The 21,459-nt window shown below is 39.0% G+C and overlaps 1 protein-coding gene across 1 annotated transcript in view; it reads right to left on the reverse strand.

The window, feature by feature from the left end:
- Positions 1-19,566, reverse strand: part of LOC127442835 (xin actin-binding repeat-containing protein 1-like) — a 32,013-nt gene extending 12,447 nt beyond the window's left edge. The window contains 5 exon segments of the mRNA XM_051701051.1: positions 18,374-18,455; positions 18,774-18,838; positions 18,875-19,130; positions 19,285-19,339; positions 19,445-19,566. Of these exon segments, the coding sequence (XP_051557011.1) occupies positions 18,374-18,455; positions 18,774-18,838; positions 18,875-19,130; positions 19,285-19,339; positions 19,445-19,566 (580 nt within the window).
- Between the last annotated feature and the right edge of the window lie 1,893 nt (positions 19,567-21,459).

A 21,459-nucleotide genomic window follows, 5' to 3' on the forward strand; every position in this document is an offset into this window, starting at 1 on the left:
GCCAATGGGTATTTCACAATTGTTTAATTTAGAAATGGGTCCAACCACAGAAACTTTTATTTACACCTGTAATACAATTAATTAAGTAGCTTAAATATGTACACTCACTGATTATACCAATAAAAAGTACTTATTCATGTGATTATCTAATCAGCCAATCACGGCAGTTCTGCTGATGGAAATGATAAGCGAGGTCAACAGAGAATGGCCAGACTGGTTTGAGCTGACAGAAAGGCTACAGTAACTCAGATAACCACTCTGTACAACTGTAGTGGCAGAATAGCATCTCAGAATGATCAACACATCGAACCTTGATGGGCTACAACAGCAGAAGACCATGTAGGGCACTTTATAAGGACCATAGAGTTCCTAATAAAGTGCTCAGTGAGTGTATATTTAAAGAGTATCATGTCAGCTGAATAAAGGTTTCACAGAGGCCAACGCCCATTCATAGCTATTCAGGAGCAGTCCTCACAGAGCAGTAATGGAGGGCACAGCCATAGTGTCCTAGAATGCAAGTGCTTTTGTACTGCTGACAGCTGTCCAAATTATTGTAATATGCAGTTGGTATTTATTCCCTTCAGCTGTCTTTCTTAGTTTCCTGTGAGCACTCAAAGGATGTTAAAACAATGAAAACTTAAAACCACTACTTAAAATAGGCTAGTATCAACAAAGGCATTTTTAGCTGACCCCTGAGGTGTGTGAAGATAATTATGTACATTTTTTTACCAAACAAAGAAAAAAAAAATTCTTCTTCAATTAAACAAGATTCACCACTGCATTTCCAATTATTTGATTCCAGGTGATGCATTCAATTTCTATGCTACTGTTTGGTTGTAAGTCCCTGTAGTTAATGTATGTATTTTGTATTTATTACATACCTAGAAAGATCACCTTTAATATTGATGGAAAATTTAATTGAGGAGCATTTATAAAAACAATTCCCAGTTATAAAAATTGTACTTACAACAATTTTTGACCAATAAATGTACATGATTTATTCATGAACTTTCCAATAATTTGTGTTTCCCTGAACAAGGATTTTAAAAAAATCTTTCAGATTCAGACCACTTCGCTAATAAATAATTTAGACTAATTTTTAAGAACCGGCTCAAAAGAATAATTCACTCACAAATCATACATCACTTATGGCTTGCGAGCAAATTTCACCTGCTGTACATTTTGTGTTATGATCATTATATAAGAATAAATGTATGAATTTCCATGACTTTTCCAGCCTTGAAAAACACAATTTTAAAGTTCCCTAGTGTTTCAGGTTTTCCATGACTGTGGGAACCCTTTTCATAAACATCCTTGTTTTTAAAGCTCAGGTTTAATCAGAGCATAAATTATGTCCTAATCACTGTAATTACTGTACATTTTGTGTTATTTTCATTTTTTAAGAATGCAAGTCCCTCAACATCAATGGATCATTTATATTAAATTCCCAGGCACTGGTTTGAGTCATAGACAACAATAAGAGCCCACATCACTTGACTATAATAATGGAATGCTTTCCAAATCAAAATTTAGACTGAAATAAGATTTAGTCTGTTATATCAAAGATAAATGAATATTAATTCACAGGCCTCTTTACACACTGAATACTGTACTCACAGACAATAAATTGCTGGCTGCTTCTTGCTGGCAGGTCTTACTGCCCTTAAAAGTTTCCGGTTGAGTCTTTTATATTTCCCTATATGATGTCTTGTCAGCTTGTCTGTGTGAGTGCTCCTCTCACTCTCTTGTACCCTGTTCTCTGATGCTGTCTGTAGCGGTAGTCCTCTCTCACTCTGTGCTTGTCTCTGGCCCTCTCTAATGGATGACAGCTGATTTTTATCACTGTTCACTGTGGAGCAGGGATGAGGCCAGCCTGCTATTTTGGAACCATTATGGGTGGTATTCCACATGCCTGAGTCAATCAGGGCTTCTGGAAGTGACTGGGGTACAAGGAACCCCCATGAGCATAATTACTACTATGACCACATTAGCCACTCGCTCATCAGTGACACAGATTTGCTTCCTCATGTCATCAAATGTTTCCAAGGTATTGAGAAATAAATGTATTGAATGACAGGGCTTGACATTAACACTTGTCCACTTGTCCGGGACAAGTGAATATTTGAAGGGGCAAGTGAAAGAGAATTGTACTTGCCCAACCGGACAAGCAGACTGATTAAAATGTAAATAACAAAAAAATAACAAGCTATATTTGTGATAGCCTAGGCCTGTGTAACTTATTAGAAAATTCATATTCTTATTCTGCTGTTGAAATTAATCCAAAGCACGTAATTTTATAATTCGCAAGTGATCTAGTAACATCTGCGCCCTGTTTGATTGACAGGCAGCGTATGTGTGTGTGCTGAACATGCTCGGCTAATGCGCGCCTGAACGGTTAAATACATTTCAAAATTCTGCCAAAATGCCCGTCTTGGTTCATGTAAACACAGAGAGTGATGTCTAAAGTGAACGGAAACAGCGGAGAAAAAAACGGATTTGTATTAAAATGTCGGACTTATAGGTATAAATGTAAGCTAATAGACCTGCTGCTGTCTAGTGTAGTGTGTCATTGTAATAATCAAACAACCATAACAAGAAAATACTCACTGCTCTTGACTGAATAACTTTAGTAGCTTTAAAAATTAAGAATGTATTTGTTGGGCCTCATGTATTCAGATAGAAGACAAAGGCAGGCCTAATACAGTCGTAAAAACCTAACTCAAGCCCCCACCTTCCAAGTCGTAACTCAAACAAAGGGAGTCCAAAACAGACTACAAATCCATGAAGCCTTGCTCACTAAAGGATCGAACTCTTAACTCCTATTGGATGAGGCACACAACAGAACGTCCCTCAAACATGACATCATCAGGAGTTGAAATACCTCTGAAATGTTTCGTGAGTTGCTTCCAGCGACTTTGCTTGCAGTGTGTGGACGCAGCTCTTCGCTGCTCTCAGGTGCAACCTCGTGGCACAAGTAAGTAACGTCCGACTTGAAACCGTAGCCATACAATCTCCATCTTGCTGGACGAGCTAAGATTACTCTGTGTTCAACCGAACACTCTAACGGATCCAAAGGAGACCACCGAGCAATTCGCATCTTCATCCGTTTGCCTACAGAAGTGAAGAGATTAAAGATTTCTCTTCCATCTTCAATCAAGTCGACATTTCTGAGTTCTCCGCCAGCCCGCCGAGAATCAACAGCCGTACCGCCCGCCGACAGAGCGAGGAAACGGCCTCCCGTCATCACCCGAGCCTCAAGGAACCGGGTCAGAGTTAAAGGACGGAGGAAAACACATTCTACCTGTGTCCTCATGCGATTCAAGTAAGAGGATTACATCTGGGCAGAGATAGAATATTATAGTGTGTTATCCTTGTGTTTCAAGGTTTTTGCTTGTACAGTTTACGGACCGCCATGTCCGCTCATTATTAATACTCAGGGTATTAATTATCACAATTTTGTTTTGCTGTATTATGGTCCAACCAAATTGGATTGTTGTGCAATTTCGCTATCGCGGGTGAGACCGCAACCGAGTTCATCCATTAAAGAGTCAAATAACGCGGGACTGTTTACGAGCCGTCCACCACGTCTCTGAGCGATGAACTAAACAGCTGTTTTCTCTCCCACGATCGCGAAATCAGCTTTAGAGCTGTCACTTCTCTCTCTCTCTCATACTAAACACACACTGTCTCACACACACACCTTATGTGTTATAGGATTATTTTATTTCCATATCTAATCATATCACTCTTTAGTTTGTAGCTGTAAGTCGGAAGTTTATTGACTGCATTGTATTAATTATTAATTGATATTACTGCATAAATAAACTTTGTTTATATTACAAAGAGAAGTGTTTTGGTTTGTTTTGCATACACCTGTGTCACATGCTGACGGGATGTCAGTGCTCGGATTCAAACCTTCACTCATTGTTTTTTTTTCCCGAAAATCGATATTCTTCGGATGTCGATTTTCCAAAGAAAACAATCTAATATAGAGACTGTTATACTATCTGGTTATTAGTCCCTGATTTCAGGGTGGTGCCCCGTCAATGTTAATCCTTATTAATATTCTATTGATTTTTGATAATTGATAATTATCTTTGATGATTGTTGAATTTGAATGATCAATAAGCTAGTGTTAATTTTAATTAATGTTTCATCGATGTTAACAATTAACAATTATCTTTGATAATTTTAAAAAGCTAACATTGATTCTCATCAATGTTCTATTGATTTTAATAATTAATAATTATCTTTGATAATTATTAATTATTGCTAATAACCAAACTTGCTCCTAAACGTAGCACACTACATTTACTGGAGCCCCGTATGAGGTTTTAATGAGTTAGATTCAATTGATTAATTTAAATATTAATTAATAACTACAGAAATAATTATTAATTATTTCTGATAGTAACACTGATCTAAACAACCAGTAAAGCCCTACATATTATAATCATACAGTAAAGACCAGTAGCAGTTTTATGTTGCATTTCATTCTGAATGTTTACTTGAATACTTGATAGCCTACTGCTGCACTGAATTTTCTTTGTATTTTTTGTTCTATTATTTTTAATATATTTCTATTCATTGCTGTTTTTTATTGTTATTTTATTACTGACCGTTTACTGGTCTTGAATAATTACTTGAATAAGAACTTGAAACCATATTAGTTAGTTTTATTATTTGTTGTGGTATTACAGCTGGTATTGAGAATCATCAAATTTCACTACCAATAACTGAAATTTTGGTATTGTGCTAATGTAAAAACTTTATTGTACATGGTAGATCTTGCTGCAATAACATGATGAAAAAGTAGATCTCATTCCATAGAACTATGAGCATCCCTGCTGTTAATGGTGGCGATGGAGGCTTTTCTTTATTTGACTACCATGCGTAACATAAAATAATTACCATATGACAATAGCCTCCTCCCCTACCCAGTGCAGTTTACATTTCTGTCGCAGAGAACTGAGTTGATTAAATAGGTACACTATTAAGTTGGGCATCAGTCATAATTTTAGAAAAATATACAACATAAACTTTGACATGTTACTTGAGCATGTAACTTAAATGTCCTTTTTTCTCTCTCTGGACAAGTAACTTTTTTACTTTGACAAGTGAATTACCAATTTACTTGTCTGGAGGACAAGCACATGACAATGCTTAATGTCAAGACCTGAATAAGTTTCAGTGGCTTTTTGGCAGATCGTTCAGAAAGAGTCTCATATAACATTTATTTATAGCTGTTATTTATTAAAATAGGATCCAAACTGAACACTGCTAATTCAATATCATGCCCAGTGACATATGTTGAGGTGCACAGTGCTTGCTAATACATCTCAAAATAATGATGGCACTCACTAATACCATGGAGGTACTTGTGATTATTAAGGATTATGAGCTGTGCCTGTGGTAAACCATTTGATTCCCTATTGTACTATTTCAGCTTTTTTGGAGCTATTCTAAAACTATACTGTTGAAGATACAGTTGGCCTTAAACATGCTCTTTCTGTCTTTATGTTGTACAGAAAAGTGTAGATTGATTGTGGGTAACAATATAAACAAAACTTGGGGTATATTTTGACACAATATTGTATTAAATGTCCCCAAAAATTATTTGAACACTTAACTCAAACTTTATGGTATGAATTTCTTTGCATAGATGATAAAATATTAAACCAAGTGGCATCTAGAAGCAAATGATGCTGGACCTTTTCTCAGAGGTAACTTAACTTTTCTTAGCCATTTCTGCATTACTTTTAACCAACTGCTCCCAGGGTGATTTTAAAGGGATAGTTCACCCAAAAATGAAATTCTCTCATCATTTACTCACCCTCATGCCACCCCAGATGTGTATGACTTTCTTTCTTCTGCTGAACACAAACTAAGATTTTTAGCAGAATATCTCTGCTCCATAAAATGCAAGTGAATGGTGATCAGAAATTTAAAGCCACAAAAAGCACAGACAGTCATAGTAAAAGTAATGACTCCAGTGGTTTAATGTGTTTTTTTTACAATAAATCATAATGTGAAAGTGAAAATGAAAGAAGAGATTTACAGCAAAAAACAACTTAAATATTGATCTGTTTCTCACCCACTCCTACTATATCACTTCTGAAGACATGAATTCAACCACTGGAGTCAAATGGATTAATTTTATTTCAATTGTATGGACACACAGAGCTGAGATATTCTTCTAAAAATCTTTGTTTGTGTTCAGCAGAAGAAAGAAAGTCACACACATCTGGGATGGCATGAAGGTGAGTAAATGATGAGAGAATTTTCATTTTTGGGGGAACTATCCCTTAAATAGATGTAGACAATTACCCTCAAAGTCACATAGGAATAGTGCTTGGTAGATTACTTCTGAATTGTAATCTGGTACTGATCAAAAATTACATTACTAAAATTGTAGTCAGTAAATTATCCCTTGGGTTACATTTTTAAGGTAATCTAATCTGATTGCTTTTGGATTACTTTTGGATGAACTCCAACCTAATTCCTGTTTATTTGATATCACATGCATTTGAGTAGGATAAGCTTGTATTATTTTGACATAATGTTGGTTAAATGTAAACTGAAAAAAGCAAGCTGGAGCTGGGGGATCGGAAGACTGAGGCAGAGCTGGTAGGACTGAGGACCAAGGCGGAGCCGTAGGGATGGAGGTCCCCGGTGGAGCTGAAGGATCGGAGAGACGAGGCATAGCCAGAGGATCGGAGAGCCAAGGTGGAACCAGGTGACTGACAGACCAAGGAGGAGCTGGAGGGATGAGGGACCCCGGTAAAGCCTACAGGCTGAAGGACTGCGGTGGAGCCGAGGGAACGTAGAGCCGAGGTGATGTCAAGGGATCAACAGGCCAAGGCGGACTCCAGGGCTTGGAGGTTCTAGGCGGAGTCTGAGGTTCGAAAGTTCTCCTTGTCTGGGATATCTCAGAGGGCGATGATCAAGCTGGTGGCTTGGGGGGAACTGGCTGATCAGGAGAACTCAGGGTGGGCACAAGGGCAGGAACCAATTCCAACTCAAATAGCCCAGTGAGAGATGGCTCTGGAATGGATGAGGCTTGCAACGCTGGCTCTTGGACGGACGAGGCTTGCAACGCTGGTTCATTGACTGTGGCAGACATGGGCATTGGCTCGTTGACCGTGGCAGGCTTGGGCGTTGGCTCGTTGACCAGAGGTGAGCCTAAGACATTGCATGGACCAGACTGAAGCTTGGCTGTGACATGGCATGGAGCAGACTGAAGCTTGGCTGTGACATGGCATGGAGCAGTCTCAGGCATGGCTGTGACATGGCGTGGAGCAGTCTCAGGCACGGCTGTGACATGGCATGGAGCAGGCTCAGGTGCGGCTGTGACATGGCATGGAGCAGACTGAGGATCCTGGGCAAAAGATGGCGCTAGCTCAGCAACCATGACGAGGGACTCTGGCTTGGTGGCCATGACATGGGACTCTGGCTTGGTGGCCATGACGTGGGTCTCTGGCTTGGTGGCCATGACGTGGGACTCTGGCTTGGTGGCCATGACGTGGGACTCTGGCTTGGTGGCCATGACGTGGGACTCTGGCTTGGTGGCCATGACGTGGGACTCTGGCTCGGCATCCACCTCCCCCACAGTGAACGACGAACCACATATTAGTAGGGTAAGGTCGATATACTGAGCCAGGATGTGGGTAATCTGACCGCCTGGCATCAGGAAAGAGACTGGCTCACATGACAAGCCCACACTCCCTCCTCCAATACCAAGTTTAAATCTTTCTCCCATAATCTCTTGAGAGAAGCTGAAGCTCCATCCCCCAGACTCTGAATTAGCAGAGAGTAACACACTGATGCCTCATGACCTTTTCCAAAAGCAGTAATCACCACTCCCAGAGTATCTGCCGCATTTGGGGGTGTATGCTACTCCCAAAAATAGAACAGAGCACCTGGGAATCCCAAAATGTTGAACTATATTTTCAAAGGATCTCAACACTCCACTCTCATATAGGTCACCGAGCATATTAACCTCCCTCACAATCCACTCTGTCCAGCAGAAGAGGGACTTATTAATACATAATTTTGGGTTCAGCCACATGCTTGAGGCAACATTAAAATAAATGTCCGAATTAAACACTCTGGACACTTTTGTCCATACCAAGTGCAAATGCGAGATAACGGGTGTAACTTAATTTCTCCAATTATTTTGATAGAAAGGCTTTACAATGGCGAAATAGGGGCAAGAACTTCCAATTCAATACAAAAGCAGGGAGGGGCTCTCTCTCAGGTGGAAGCAACCAATGAGCCAAATGTCTGAGACCGAATGCATAATAATAAAACAAAATCTTGGGTAGGCCAATCTACCTTTGTCAATCGGCCTATGTAACTTTTTAAAATGCCATCTAGGACGCTTACCATTCCAAATGAAGGTCTGTTTGATTGTAGCAGGTAGTTAAATTTTGGAATATAATTCATTTTAATAACATTAACCTTCCCAATCATAGATAAATGTAATGAAGCCCACCTGCCCACATCGCTCGAAAACCTTTTTATTAAGGGATCAAAATTAACTCAACTAAATCAGACAAATTTGCTGGGAATAAAATGCCCAAATACTTAATGCCCTGTTTGGGCCACTGGAAGGTGCCCGGCTAGAAAGACGTTACTGGGCAGTACACTGTCAGAGCCAAAGCTTCGGATTTAGACCAATTCACTCTGTATCCTGAGAAATTAGAAAAGGAATTAATAATTCTGTGGAGGCAAGGCATAGATCTAGTAGGGTCGGAGACAAATAATAAAATATCATCTGCGTAAAGCAAAAGCTTATGCACCACACCTCCTGCCATCACCCCTGGAAAATCATACTCCTTTCTTATCGCGGCTGAACAATAAGGGGGAAAGAGGGCAACCCTGCTAGGTGCCCCTATCCAGAGTAAAATAATCTGAAATTAATCCATTCGTTTGAACCGCTGCTAACGGGTGTCTATAAAGTAACTTAATCCACCCAATAAAAGTATTCCCGAACCTGCACATTTCCAAAATCTTAAAAAGATAATCCCATTCTACCGTATCAAACGCCTTTTTGGCATCAAGTGAGATGGCAGCGAGTGGAGACTGATCATTCGCCACTGCCTACATGATATTAATGAAATGCCTAATGTTATCAGAAGAGTTATGGCCCCGAATAAACTCCACCTGATCTATATGTGTAAGAGATGTCATAACTTTTCTTAATTGGTTAGCCAAAATTTTTGACAATATTTTAACATCTAGCTGGATCAGGGAAATTGGACGGTAACTCTTATACTCTCTTGGATCTTTGTCCTTTTTAAGAATCAGACTGATCCGGGCTTGTGTCATGGTTGGCGGAAGCTTTCCATTCTTTAATGATTCCGTATAAACTTCTAGCAAAAGTGGAGCCAATTCTGTAGCATAAGATCTAAAAAACTCAGCGGCAAAGCCTTCTGGCCCCAGAGCCTTTCCTGTAGGCAAGGCCTTATTTACCTCGCCAAGCTCTCCCAAGGTTATCTCAGAATCAAGAGAATTTTGTGGAAAAAGACTCTCTGTTTTATATATCTAGCCAGAAGTTTAGTCAAAACCTGTATAGTCAAAACTCCAACTTCCGCGAAAAAATAGTATTATATCTGTATTTCAATCGGGTCAATTCTCTGAGGCCATTAGATGACATTCTGTGCTTGAGCTTTGCCTTGGCACTTTTAATATTCCCTTCCAATTCCACGAGTTCTTGTGCTTTGGATTTTTGGTGAATGTAGCATACTGTATGATCCAGCCCCTAAGAACTGCCTTAAGTGCCTCCCAAGCCACACCCACAGAGGATACTAAGGACCAGTTGGTCTCTATATAAACACTGATTTCAGTCTTTAACACTAGTTGGAATTCAGGATTTTGCAAAAGGGATACATTAAAGAGGCAATTATATGATTTCTGAGACTAAAATGTTTCCAATTGAGTAATCAACAACAGATGAAATGAGGGACTTATAAAAATCTAGATATAAAAAAAAATCTATTCTAGAGTAAATCTTATGGATTGACCAACAAAATGTATAGTACCTTCCAGATGGGTTCAAAAGTCTCCATAATCTGTAAGACCAATATTTTTACACATCCTGTCCACAAATTTTCAGCTTCCTGCGGGGAAAGATGCGTTTTTTGAAGAAACACTATATCATATTTCTTATGCTTTATAAGAGAAATAACCTTCCTTCTTTTTATGGGGTGCCCCAACCCATTTACATTCCACGTGGAGAGAGACAATCCACTCATATTAACATTTGACATTTTGACATATAAGAAAAAATAGATTATGTGTCAAAAACAAAATTATAAAGACCACATTCCATTAGTGCAACAATCAAACCTGAACTTCCCCCAGAACCAAACAAACAGAAAAAAACAAAACGTGCGCATTAACTCTGCCCACGACAGTGCCAACTGGCATCCATTCCTCTAAACTCAAACAGTCCATGTACGCCTACGAGAACCCCCGCGACAACTTCGGATTGCTCAAGTCTGGTGTTTCCATACAAATTTTGTGAGACAGAATTACACAGCAAAAGATAATCTATAAAACAAACTCCAACCAATAGGTGGAATAAACACAAAGAGCGTGTAAATTCATCCACAAAACTGTCCCGAAGGTGTGTTACTCCACAAAACAAACTCCAGCCGCTAGGCAGAACCAGCTAAAAAAAAAAAAACGCTCAGTTTCCTTGAACAGTCAAACGAATGTTCAGTAAGCCGGTCCACTCGGCTGCAACATGAATGCAACAAATGACCTAATCATTCCAATGTCTTGCAAGAAATACTCCACAAAACAAACTCCAAACAATAGGAGGAATAAGCAAAAAGAGCATGCAGATTCATCCACAAAAATGTCCCAAAGGAATGTTACTCCACAAAACAAACTCCAGCCGCTAGGCAGAACCAGCACAAAAAGGGAAAAAAAGGTGCTCAGTTTCCTCGAACAGTCAAGTGAATGTTCAGTGAGCCAGTCCATTCAGCTGCAACGTGAGTACCACAAGATAACTTACTCACTCCACTGACTTTATGAAGGACATCGCTTGCTGTGGGCATGTGAATGCTTTACGGCCATCCTTAGCATCTATTCTCAATTTGGCCAGGAATATCAGTGCAAAAGCAAACTTCCATTAATGTAAAAGTTTCTTGCATTCCTTGAATTGATCACGTTTCTCTCTTGTCGAATTCGCAAATTCTGGGAACAAGAAAATGCTGTGTTTTTTCTAAGAAAGCCTTCCTTTACTCCTCACCTCGCTTAACACAAGATCTTTATTGGATGATCTCAGAAATTTGGCCAGAATTGATCGGGGCCTGCCTCCCTCTGCAGCTTGCTGAGAAGGAACCCTGTGAGCTCGCTCGATTTCCATCTTATGGCCTTTTATGTCAAGCAGATTCGGAAAGAGCCCGTCTAGGAATTTCACTATATCCTGACCCTCTTTGGCCTCAGGAATTCTGAAAATATGGACGTTATTCCGCCGGCTACGGTTCTCCATGTCCTCCAACTTCTCCCAGACATGCTCCAAATCCACCTGGGTCACTAGCAGATTAGCAGATAATTCCCTCTGCGATGACTCCAGATAATCGATCCATTTCTTGACATCCCCAACTCTTGTAACCATCTCAGAAAATTTCATCTCCATGGCAGTGATCGATCGACGTATCACAGCAAGATCCTCCGAGTCAGCAATGACCTTCGTCAGCATTGTTCAACATCTCTCACTGCATTTCCCGCATCTCTCTGACTAAATCGACTCCCTGGCTCGGGGCCTGCTCGGGGGTGTCAGCTTGAGCATGTAAGTGTCTTTTAATGTCTCCAGAGCCCGAGGATTTTGAAATCTTTGACATATTGTCCTCCTAGAACAGTTATGGAACAGAGTGTATCGAATCTCACCAGTTTATGTCATTAAAAGTGTTAAAACTAGCAAAGTGCGCAGAGCTATCCGTTCACGCATCCAATCCTCGCATGGCGTCATGTGACTCCGCTTTGCAGATCCTTGGCATTCTAGCTATCAGTTTGTCCAGATCCTCAGGTGACATTTCACCCTACACTTCCTCTAGCACTTGCCATGGATGTGGCTGGCTTGTCGGGCACTTCTCATACACCTTACAGTCTAGCTGATCCCACAAAAGCTCAATGGGGTTAAGATCCATAACACTCTTTTCCAATTATCTGTTGTCCAATGTCTGTGATTCTTTGCCCACTCTAACCTTTTCTTTTTGTTTTCTGTTTCAAAAGTGGCTTTTTCTTTGCAATTCTTCCCATAAAGCCTGCACCCCTGAGTCTTCTCTTTACTGTTGTACATGAAACTGGTGTTGAGTGGGTAGAATTCAATGAAGCTGTCAGCTGAGGACATGTGAGGCATCTATTTCTCAAACTAGAGACTCTGATGTACTTATCCTCTTGTTTAGTTGTACATCTGGCCTTCCACATCTGTTTCTGTCTTTGTTAGAGCCAGTTGTCCTTTGTCTTTGAAGACTGTAGTGTACACCTTTGTATGAAATCTTTAGATTTTTTTGGAATTTCAAGCACTGTATAGCCTTCATTCCTCAAAACAATGATTGACTGACGAATTTCTAGAGAAAGCTGTTTCTTTTTTGCCATTTTTGACCTAATATTGACCTTAAGACATGCCAGTCTATTGCATACTGTGGCAACTCAAAAACAGTCACAAAGACAAGGTTAAGCTTCATTAAACGAACCAAATAGCTTTCTGACTGAGTGATTTTCTAGTACCAAATTAGCAATTTAGCATGATGCTCAAGGATAAGGTGTTGGAGTGATGGCTGCTGGAAATGGGGACTGTCTAGATTTTATCAAAAATGACTTTTTTCATATAGTGATGGTGCTGTTTTTTACATCAGTAATGTCCTGACTATACTTTGTGATCAGTTGAATGCCACTTTGGTGAATTAAAGTACCAATTTCCTTTCAAAACAACAAAATCTGTACATTATTCCAAACTTTTGGCCGCCAGTGTACACTGATGAGCCAAAAAATTGTGACCACTCACAAGTGAAGGGAATAACGCTGAACATGATGAAGAGATCAAGGTGTTGCCCTGACCTCACAATTCCCCAGATCTAAATCCGATTGAGCATTTGTGGGATGTGCTGGACCAACAAGTCCGATCCACGGTGGCTCCACCTCGCAGCTTACAGGACTTGAAGGATCTGCTGCTGATGTCTTGGTGCAAGATACCACAGGACACCTTCAGGGGTGTCCCTGAAGGTTTTCTAGAGTCCATGCCTCGGCGGGTCGGCACTGTTTTGGCGGCACGCAGAGGACCAATAGCATATTTGGCAGGTGGTCATGTTTTGGCTCATCATTGTATATACACTATATATACTGTGAATTGTGTAATTTCTGTGCCACTAGCGCCCCAAACAGAATTGAAAAATTAAACATTGTTTTTAAACAGCTTTACACATTACATTTAGCAAAAAAAATTTTTTACAACATTATACACTCACATTTTTATTGCATTTTAGGAAGATTATTACAATATGGACATTTAATTAAAAAAATTACATTTAACATTAGATTATGTGTAGTTATTAAATTATGTTTTATTGTTGTTTTATGAGTTGCTACATACATTGTTAAGCATAAAAATATTTTTTTGGGCCACTTTGTTTACAGTTTTGGGTAAGTAACTCAAAATAAGTAATCCACTTCAAATGTCTAATTACTTCTCTAAAAAAGTAATCAGATTACTTCACTGATTACTTCATCTAAAAAGTAAACACATTACTGATTATTTTACTTTTAAGTTATTTTCTAAATCACTTTTCCTAGAAAAGTTTTTGGTTTTCCAAAAAATTCAAAATGTCTATATTTCCTCCTCATTCATTGTTGCACACCCTTTAGCTGTCACAGAAATGCTAACAGACGTACAAATGAATTCATATTTTAAATGTATTATACATATTACTTTAGCACAAGTAATGTACTTAAAAGTAATTACTTTCATTGAAAATCAGTAATGGTAATCTTACTACAAGAATTTAATACACTTCTTTTTTAACTTAAAAGCAATTAGATTGCAGTAACTACATACTTTGTAATCGTATGCACCCAACACTGTGTTCACTGAAACACCACTGGTGGGCACAGCATTATTGGGTCAAGAAAAGCCACAGAAAGACTCCCTCAAATCCTTCTCCTGTCAAACAACGAGAATCCAAAGACATTCAATCAACCCCATCCAAAGTGTTAGAGACAGGACTACTGAGCACGCAGTTTTTTTTTTAAACCATTATGTTATTAATGCAACAATTTAACCACAATATACATTAAGGGGGACAAGTCCCCTCCCCCCAATAATCAAATATGGCCAGATTGCACCACCCCCCCCCAATTATTGATATCTTTGTTGCTGTTCTGCTGCAGTCCATTATGCATCGCTGTCTAATTGTTTTTAAATTGTTGCATTAATAACATAATGGTTTTTTAAAAAAATTAGCATGCTCAGTAGTCTAACACCGCTCGTCAATGTCATATGAGATCAATAATAATCGATGAAGGCGGGACTCAAGTGTCAGAAGTTAAGTGGGAACCTCGCGGATCATTCCAGCGCCGCGCATCAGCAAGCAGTTCAGGTTTAGTGAGTGTTAGTGTCATGTAAGATGTAAATATCTAACTAATTTTGTACCGACAGACAGTAATTTCAAAGGGTGCAAACTATTCACCATTTGGCGAAATTCACTGTTTTGAATTAACAATATGTCATCAGCAGTACATGATTTGTTTATCATTCATAATTGTGAATTTGAAAACATTAACAGAGTAGTTTTCAGCGTATCAGGCTTAAGACAAAGAGTGAATGTGTGTATATTTTAAAGGAATTGAATGAATGTGGTAATCTGGCAGGCTTCTGAAGTAGCTTTTTAGAAAATTCACCTCAGATTATGCTGAAAAACGTAAACGCCGACTTGTATAGCTAATGCGCATGCGCGTTCTAGAGTTGACTGACAGGTGATGTCTGTATCTAAAAGGGGATTGGATCTTTTAACTGTAAGGTGGGACTTCCTTTCTACATCCGTTGACCGTTGGGCTCGAGCTTCTTGGCTGGACATTCCAATTTCTCTAATTCATTTTAATAGAAGTGGCCCATCTCTTCTAAATAGTCTCTGGATCAACAGAGCCCGTATGTACAGAATCGCTGAAACTGACCATTACCATAACAAACAAGCCCGCATTATCATTATCACCTCAACTTACCGCAATGTGTTTTCTTAGTTGAATCCGTAATTCTGTATGATGAAATTCCCGCTGGATTTGGTGTTGAATGAAGGCATTGCATAAACGTAACTCTTAATTTTCACTATGTGAAATAAAGAAAGTGTTTGTTTTTTGAGCGCTTACTGCTGTTGCTGCAATGATGAACTTGAGTCGAGTAACAGAGCGCTACTGTAAAGTTCCGGTGCCGTAAAAGTCCCATTCAAAAATCTCTTAATAAATTATGCATTTATTAACACTTATTGAATTAGAACCAGTAATGTAACGACAGTAACGTCCCCCACTGTAACGAAGAGTAAATTTTTTTCATTAGAATTTCACTTGAGTAAGAGCAAAAAGAACCCACCATTAAATCTACTCTCAAATGTACATTTTCTCCAAAAAGTTATTCAAGTAAATGTAATGGAGTAAATGTACTGCATTACTACCCACCTCTGGCAACTTGTGACTTCTATTGTGTTTTTAGGTTTTGGCAAGGACAGTGTCATATATTTGTCCAGGTGGCGGTGGACAAATCTCAGTTGCCTCCGCGTCTGAGACCGTCAATCCGCGCATCTTATCACGTGGCTTGTTGAGCCACAACAAGTGGAGATGTAGCGTGCATGGAGGCTTCACGGCATTCTCCGTGGCATCCACGCACAAATCCATGTGCCCCACCGAGAGCGAGAACCACACATCACAGCGACCACGAGGAGGTTACCCTATGAGACTCAACCCTCCCTTGCAATCAGGCCAATTTGGTTGCTTAGGAGACCTGGCTGGAGTAATTCAGCATGCCCTGGATTCGAACTCGCGACACCAGGTGTGGTAGTCAGTGTCGATACTCGCTGAGCTACCCAGGCCCCCATATTTCTTTATGTCTTTAATTAATTCTGATTTTTAATCATCATCTCCTAAGAGTCTTTTTTAAAGAGCACCTATTATGGTTTTTCAAATATTACCTTTCATTTTGTATGTTATATAGCTGTTTGTGAATGTAAAAAAGTCTGCAAAGTTTCAAAAATCAAAGTGCACGACAAATGGAGTTATTGACTCCCAAAAGAAAGAACCGATTCCTGAAACACATTAACTGTGATATGTTTTTTTTTATATACTTTTTTAACGAGTCTTTAGTAATTCCAGACTTACTTCCTGTACTAACCTATGTAATTTGGTAACAAAAAAACCTGCCTCTGGTTTTCATTGGCAGCTCGCGAACAGCTTTGACCTGCCCTCAAACACTACACTAAGCGGTAGACCAATCACAACAGACTAGGACATCTGACCAATCAGAGCAGAGTAAGCTTTCTGAAAGGAGGAATTTAGAATGAATCCTTTAGAACGGATCATTGAACGAGTTGTTTTTGACACTGGGAAAAAAAGGTAATAATGCAATTTAAATTATGAGCAAATTAAAGTGTTTTTTGACCTTGGATGCATGTAAATCTAATGTATGAGGCCTTTAAAACAAAATTAGGTGCCATAATAGGTGCTCTTTAAAAGAGACCATTTTATTTTGAGTATGTCCTTGTCAGGTCTGTTAAAAAAAAAGAAAAGGAGTAGTTAAAGGAGTAGTTCACCTTGGGTAGAATTGGGGGGGGGGGGGGGGGGGCGGGGTAGTAATAGAGGGGGTTAAGTATTGATTCTGTTTGTATATGTTCTTGCTTGTATGTGTTAATATAGGAATCAATAAAAAATGTTAATAGAAAAAAAAAAAGGAGTAGTTCACCTAAAAATTTATTTTCGTGTGGGTTTTTATAATGGGGTTTTTGAGAAAAATAAGGTCTGTGGTAAACATTACTTGACGATACATGGACGTTTTGTTCAACAACATAAATTACACACTTTCCTACCTCAAACAGGAATTTTAAAGCCGTACTGAACTACATACTTTTTTTAAAAATGCACACCGGCTTCAAAATTCGCGTTTAAAGTATGACTGTGTTCATGTTGTAGAACAAAACGTCCACGTATCGTCAAGTAATGTTTACCACAGACCTTATTTTATACATAAGTTCAAAAACCCCATTATAAAAACCCATAATTCTGAGGGAACCCATGACGAATTAGACTTCCGTGTTCGCCTACAAATTTACGTCATGGCTGAACAGCTCTATGTGAACTGTTTTTGTATGGAAAAGAGCAGCATTAGGGTTCTTGAAGAAAAGATTGTGTTAAGATTCTATTGTGGGGAAAAACACAATGAGGGACAACTTGAGGGTAGTAAATATTTTTGTGTATTTTCTTTTTGCTAACCAGCTGACACAGTCATGTCATTTTACAGATACATCATTGATGAAAAGAAATTCAAATTCTATTTGTCTTTTCTTTGAGACAGCACACACACACACACACACACACAAAATAATAATAATAATAATAATAATAATTGACTGAACCAGGCAAATTGCTTGCAATGCAGACACAGTGTTTGTCTTGTACTGTGTGAACCTAAAAAAAACCCAGTATCTTTCAAAACTAAACATTACTGCATTTAAAGTCTTTATTCAGAAAATTATTGCATTCAGCACCTTTACTATTTTAAAGGACCAAAGAGGACCATTATGTTTGTGACCTCAACACCCACGAATTCCCCACCCCCAAAATGGATTGGATCCCCCCCCCCCAATGTTCAAGACATGGTTATGGCCTTGGTTAGAGTCAAGCTTGAAGAATTTAAGGTCAGTTGATGTGGCTTTCAGCCTGTGTCTGTATACAACTGTAACTGTATGCAGTGCGCTGTGTCTCCTGAATGCGTTGCATACATATTAGTCCACACATTCAGTCCTGCTCTTAGCTCTCTTTGAAAGCTTGTGAAATAACCCAGACTAGGTAGCTGTGTATGTGACAGCAAATCTACACTAAATGCTGTCAGGATTATCTGAAGAATATTTTTAACACAGACACAGCTGGCAAATTCATTCTCCACTGGAAATTCAGATGGTCCCACATGCTTGTGTATAAAGACTTTAGATGCCAAAGTTTTGTCTCATATAGGGCATAAATTTCACATGATCTTTGACCCCATAGTCACTGACTAACATCACAGCTGAGTTAATAAGAATGACTTGTATCTGGTAAATATGCTCACTCATTTACACAAGTTGTACCAACGAGGTGTTTTTAAATGTGCTAAGCAACTTACCATTTAATCCTCGGGAGGATTGGGTGACATATCCAGGAACCCCACTGCCAGTCCTCCTTCTCGTTGTCTCAAAGGTTTTGTCCTTCTGCCAAGGAAATCAAGAATATATTTGGAACTTCATTTGAATATTAGCTCAATTTAAGAATTGTATAAGTTCATATTGTGCTCCTATTTATTGTGTGGCACTCCTGTGCATTGCATATATAGTTTTTGTGCTTCTGGTTGTATAGTTATGATCAATACTTCAGTGAGGCCGAACCAATAATTTACAATAGAGTAACCTACTCTAAGTATCAAAGGATACATTAGGAAAAAGCATGCATACCCCCTTCCTTAATCATGTATACCCATTCTGCACTAGCACAAACAGAAATAAATTTGACGTGACTGTTACACACACCTGATGAGCCTTGTCCTTTTTGACGGTAATGACAGTGGTAGCACTAGAATATCCTTTCTCCCTCCCTGTTGGTGCCTCCCTCCATGGTGAGGTAATGTGACTCACAGGGCTGCTTTTGGCCTGTGGTGTGACGTTGAGCCGAGGGCTGCAGGTATAGTACTGTTGCTGGGCGTTCTTTGTCTCAAACAGGGACCTTGATGCATTAGTGACCAAACGGTCTGGCTGGGGCAGCATGTCCATAGAAATACTTCTGGACAAATTGTGATTTGCCCCACTGAGGGACTCATATCTCCTCCAGAGAGTTTCAACTTTACTCTCTTGAGTCTCACCATGGTTTGATCTTATGAGGCCAGATGACTGTGGGATGCAGAGATTGTCCATTTAAGCCACAATGTATTGAGAGTTTCACATGACCATTTAGAGTAGTGGTGACCCATTTAGTACATGATTCTATGGTCTTTTACATACATTTTCACTTCTATGCTGAATTAGAATTGTGTTTATATTGTACCTTGAACAAGGCGTCTTCTCTCCCAATATCTGTGAGCTCTACACAGCTTTCATACCTGTCAAAAACGGTCAGGTTTAGGCCTACACTTAAAAAAATAGAGTCCATTTGTTGATGGCACAGTAGGTAGAGGTGAATATGTAGAACATTGTATTTGGCTTACTTTTCGACAAGCTGAGACACAGACCTCCTTTTGTCCCACACCTGGATCTCTGTTGTAGACCAAGAGCTATGACCTCCAGAGAGGCTCTTAAGAGACTGACTTCTTCTCAAGGTGAAGCTCATCTTAATGGTGATAACACTGATTATTCATTTTATTTTGGAGATGGTATTAATCACATAAATAACAAAATATTTAGTATTGAGAAGACTCAGATGCAAAAAATATATATACAGTTGTGCTCAAAAGTTTGCATACCCTGGCAGAAATTGTGAAATTTTGGCATTGATTTTGAAAATATGACTGATCATGCAAAAAAGCTGTCTTTTATTTAAGGATAGTGATCATATGAAGCCATTTATCATCACATAGTTGTTTGGCTCCTTTTTAAATCATAATGATAACAGAAATCACCCAAATGGCCCTGATCAAAAGTTTACATACCCTTGAATGTTTGGCCTTGTTACAGACACACAAGGTGACACACACACAGGTTTAAATGGCAATTAAAGGTTAATTTCCCACACCTGTGGCTTTTTAAATTGCAATTAGTATCTGTGTATAAATAGTCAATGAGTTTGTTCGCTCTCACGTGGATGCAAAGAGCAGGCTAGATACTGAGCCATGGGGAGCAGAAAAGAACTGTCAAAAGACCTGCGTAACAAGGTAATGGAACTTTATAAAGATGGAAAAGGATATAAAAAGAAATCTAAAGCCTTGAAAATACCAGTCAGTACTGTTCAATCACTTATTAAGAAGTGGAAAATTCGGGGTTCTCTTGACACCAAGCCACAACTGCCAGAAGAATTGTTCGGGATACAAAGAAAAACCCACAGGTAACCTCAGGAGAACTACAGGCTGCTCTGGAAAAAGACGGTGTGGTTGTTTCAAGAAGCACAATAATTGTTGACCCCTCTCCAAACATAGCGCTTATGGTTGTGACCATAACGCTCTATTTTGATCTCGTCACTCCAAATTACAGTATGCCAGAAGCTGTGAGGTGTGTCAAGGTGTTGTCGGGCATATTGTAACCAGGCTTTTTTGTGGCATTGGCGCAGTAAAGGCTTCTTTCTGGCAACTCGACCATGCAGCTCATATTTGTTCAAGTATCGTCATATTGTGCTCTTTGAAACAACCACACCGTCTTTTTCCAGAACAGCCTGTAGTTCTCCTGAGGTTACCTGTGGGTTTTTCTTTGTATCCTGAACAATTCTTCTGGCAGTTGTGACTGAAATCTTTCTTGGTCTACCTGACCTTGGCTTGGTATCAAGAGATCCCTGAATTTTCCACTTCTTAATAAGTGATTGAACAGTACTGACTGGCATTTTCAAGGCTTTGGATATCTTTTTATATCCTTTTCCATCTTTATAAAGTTCCATTACCTTGTTACACAGGTCTTTTGACAGGTTTTTTTTTTTTCTGCTCCCCATGGCTCAGTATCTAGCCTGCTCAATGCATCCACGTGAGAGCTAACAAACTCATTGACTGTTTATACACAGACACTAATTGCAATTTAAAAAGCCACAGGTGTGGGAAATTAACCTTTAATTGCCATTTAAACCTGTGTGTGTCACCTTGTGTGTCTGTAACAAGGCCAAACATCCAAGGGTATGTAAACTTTTGATCAGGGCCATTTGGGTGATTTCTGTTATCATTATGATTTAAAAAGGAGCCAAACAACTATGTGATAATAAATGGCTTCATATGATCACTATCCTTAAATAAAAGACAGATTATTTGCATGATCAGTCATATTTTCAAGATCAATGCCAAAATTTCACAATTTCTGCCAGGGTATGCAAACTTTTGAGCACAACTGTATTTGTAATATTTCTTTTTGCACTGCCTTAGATAATACAAACTCAAAAAGCATGAAATTATAATAAGAAGGCTTCATAAAAAATATATACTGTATCCAGGAAGTAGCAAAATATTACCAGTACAGAATTGTGTCAATTTATGCATTACACAAGTACAAAGATCAAATGACCAAAAAAGTGTATATATAAAAAAAAATA

The sequence above is a fragment of the Myxocyprinus asiaticus genome, chromosome 6 (assembly GCF_019703515.2).
Source record: "Myxocyprinus asiaticus isolate MX2 ecotype Aquarium Trade chromosome 6, UBuf_Myxa_2, whole genome shotgun sequence".
Classification (NCBI taxonomy): domain Eukaryota; kingdom Metazoa; phylum Chordata; class Actinopteri; order Cypriniformes; family Catostomidae; genus Myxocyprinus; species Myxocyprinus asiaticus.